Source organism: Nicotiana sylvestris, chromosome 9 (assembly GCF_000393655.2).
Source record: "Nicotiana sylvestris chromosome 9, ASM39365v2, whole genome shotgun sequence".
In the NCBI taxonomy this organism is placed as follows: Eukaryota; Viridiplantae; Streptophyta; class Magnoliopsida; order Solanales; family Solanaceae; genus Nicotiana; species Nicotiana sylvestris.
In genome coordinates this window covers 41,539,633-41,542,752 of record NC_091065.1, presented here as the reverse complement: position 1 = coordinate 41,542,752, position 3,120 = coordinate 41,539,633, and the positions used below count along the sequence as shown (strand labels likewise).

Below are 3,120 nucleotides of genomic sequence, written 5' to 3'. Positions count from 1 at the left end.
GAGAGCTTACTTGATGAGACCTACTGGCCTGAGTAGAGTTCTGCTGAGGTATCCCTTAAATTTCGAGCCATATCTCCAGTTTGAAATAGATGGGGTATTTAGACTTCATTTCTTCCTCCGCTTCCCACGTCATCCCGTCCACATTCTTGCTTCTCCATACGACTTTCACGGATGCTACCTCCTTATTCCGTAACTTGCAGATTTGTTTGTCTAGGATGGCAACCAAAGTTTTCTCGTATTATAAGTCCTCTATAATCTGTACATCATCCATGGGCACCACTCGGGTAGGATCGCCAATGCACTTTCGTAACATAGATACGTGAAAAACTAGATGAACAGACTCCAATTCTGAGGGCAATTCTAACTCATAAGCTACTTGTCCCACTCTCCGAATGATCCTATAAGGTCCAATATACTGTGGGCTACGATTGCCTTTCTTGCCAAACCTCATCATACCGTTCATAGGTGACACATTTAAGAATACCTAGTCATCAACCCCGAACTTTAAATATCGTCGCCGCACGTCAGATTATGACTTTTGACGACTCTGAGCTATCAACAGTCACTTCCGAATAAGCTTTACTTTTTCTATGGCCTGCTAAACCAGGTCTGGCCTATGTAACCTAGATTCTCCTACATCAAACCACCCTATAGGAGATCTGCACCTGCGCCTATACAAAGCCTCGTACGGAGCCATCTGGATACTGGAGTGATAACTGTTATTATATGCAAACTCGATAAGAGGTAAATGTTCATCCTAACTCATTTTAAAATACAACACACATGTTCGTAACATATCCTCGAGTGTCTGAATTATTCTTTCGGCTTGTCGATCAGTTTGTGAATAAAAAGCTGTGCTCAGATTCACCTGTGTCCCTAGACCTTTCTGAAATGACCTCCAAAAATGTGTTGTAAACTGAGCCCCACAATCAGATATAATAGATATTGGCACTCCGTGTAGTCGCACTATCTCTTTAATATATAATTTTGCATAATCTTCTGTTGTATATGTAGATCTAACCGGTAGGAAATGAGCTAATTTCGTGATCCTATCGACTATCACCCATATGGAATCGAACTTACATTGAGAATGAGGTAAACCCGTGATAAAGTCAATGTTTATCGCCTCCCATTTCTATTTGGGTATCTCTGTAGTCTGCATTAGCCCTCCAGGATTCTGGTGCTCTATCTTCACCTGCTAGCAACTAGGGCATTGAGCGACATACTCATCAATGTTCTTCATCATATCATTTCACCAATACACCTCCTTAATGTCATGATACATCTTTGTCGACACAGGGTGAATGGAGTACCACGAATAATGTGCCTCTGACATAATCCTGTCTTGTAGCCCTACTAATTCTGGAACACACAAACGACCCCTGTATCTAAGAACCCCAACTCCTTTGAGTTCTAATAATGGCTTCTTCTGTTGTGGAACCCGCTCTCTCAACTCGACTAACTCTGGGTCCTCGTACTGCCTTTCCTTTGCTTCAGCTATGAGAGATGATTTTGTAGTATTTTGGAGTACAACTCCTCCATTACCAGAGTCCACTAACTGAACCCCCAAAGAAGCCAATTGATGAATCTCTCTAGTTAATTGTCTTTCTTCGGCCTCTACATGTGCTAAGCTACCCATGAATCGGCGACTTAAGGCATCTGCTACAACATTAGCTTTCCTTGGATGGTAGAGAATGTTAACATCGTACCACCACCTCTATCGCAAGTTTAATTCTTTTTGCTTGAAGATATATTGAAGTTTATGATCTGTGAATATATTAACATGAACACCATATAAATAATGCCGCCATATTTTAAGAGCATGGACAACCACAACTAATTCGAGGTTGTGGGTCGGATAATTCTATTCGTGCTTTCTTAACTGCCTTGAATCATACGCAATTACTTTCCTATGTTGCATCAGGACACATCCTAACCTGACACCTGAGGCATCACAATACATGACATAACCATTTGGACCCTCTAGAAGTGCTAGAACTAGTGCTGAGGTCAACCTATTCTTAAGCTCTTGGAAACTCTACTCACATGCCTTTATCCACTAAAACTTAGTCTCTTTCTGTGTCAGCTTCGTTAATGGTGCTGAAAGAGAAGAAAAACCCTCTACGAACCTCCGGTAGTATCCTGCTAAGCCTAAAAAGCTACGAATCTCTATCGGAGTGGTAGGTCTAGGCCAGGATTTCACAACCTCAATCTTCTGAGTGTCTACCTTTATACCTCCGTCGGATACAATGTGCCCCAAGAATGCTACAGACTTCAACTAGAACTCACACTTAGAAAACTTAGCATACAATTTATTATCACAGAGGGTTTGGAGTACCGCTTGTAGGTGGTCCACATGCTCATCCTCTGAACGTGAATAAACTAGAATATCGTCAATAAAGACTATCACGAATAGATCTAAATATTGCCGAAATTGGCTATTCATCAAGTCCATAAATATGGCAGGTGCATTTGTCAACCCGAAGGACATGATAAGGAACTCGAAGTGGCCATATCGGGTCTTGAAGTCTATCTTAGGAATATCGTTCTCCCAAAATCTGACCTGGTGGTATCCTTACCTCAAATCTATCTTTCAAAAGCATCTAGCTCCCTGTAACTGATCAAACAAGTTGTCTATCCTTGGAAGTGGATACTTATTCTTAATAATTACCTTTTTCAGTTGCCTATAATCGATACACATCCTCAACGAGCCATCTTTCTTCCATACAAATAGTACCAATGTACCCCAAGGTGAGGTACTAGGTCTGATGAAACCTTTCTCTAGTAAATCTTTTAACTGCTCCTTCAACTCCTTCAATTCGGCAGGTGTCATTCTATATGGAGGGATGGATATTGGTTATGTTCCCAGAAGCAAATCGATGTCAAAATCAATCTCTCGCTCTTGAGGAATACTTCAAAGTTCATCTGGAAATACATCCGAGTACTCTTTGACTACTGGAATAGACTAAAGTGTAGGTATCTCAGAATTTGCATCTTTAACTTGCACAATATGATAAATGCACCCTTTTGCGATCATTTTCCTCGCCTTCAGATAGGAAATCAACCTACCTCTAGGTGTCATTGTATTACCTACCCATTCAAGAACTGGCTTACACTGAA

At 41.0% G+C, this 3,120-nt stretch overlaps 1 protein-coding gene across 1 annotated transcript; it reads right to left on the bottom strand.

Annotated features, from left to right (window-relative positions):
- Positions 1 to 1,252: 1,252 nt before the first annotated feature.
- Positions 1,253 to 2,833, bottom strand: LOC138877491 (uncharacterized). Its single transcript, XM_070157102.1, has 2 exons — positions 2,672 to 2,833; positions 1,253 to 1,717 (listed from the first exon to the last, which is right to left on the bottom strand). The coding sequence occupies exons 1-2, from the start codon at positions 2,831 to 2,833 to the stop codon at positions 1,253 to 1,255; spliced, it is 627 nt and encodes a 208-aa protein (XP_070013203.1).
- Positions 2,834 to 3,120: the final 287 nt, after the last annotated feature.

Excerpts from the sequence above, each read along its gene's own strand:
- LOC138877491 (XM_070157102.1), bottom strand. The coding sequence starts at position 2,833 with ATGACACCTGCCGAATTGAAGGAGTTGAAGGAGCAGTTAAAAGATTTA. Across the intron at positions 1,718-2,671 it reads ATTATAGGCAACTGAAAAAG|AGGTGGTGGTACGATGTTAA; the intron begins GTAATTATTAAG and ends AACTTGCGATAG.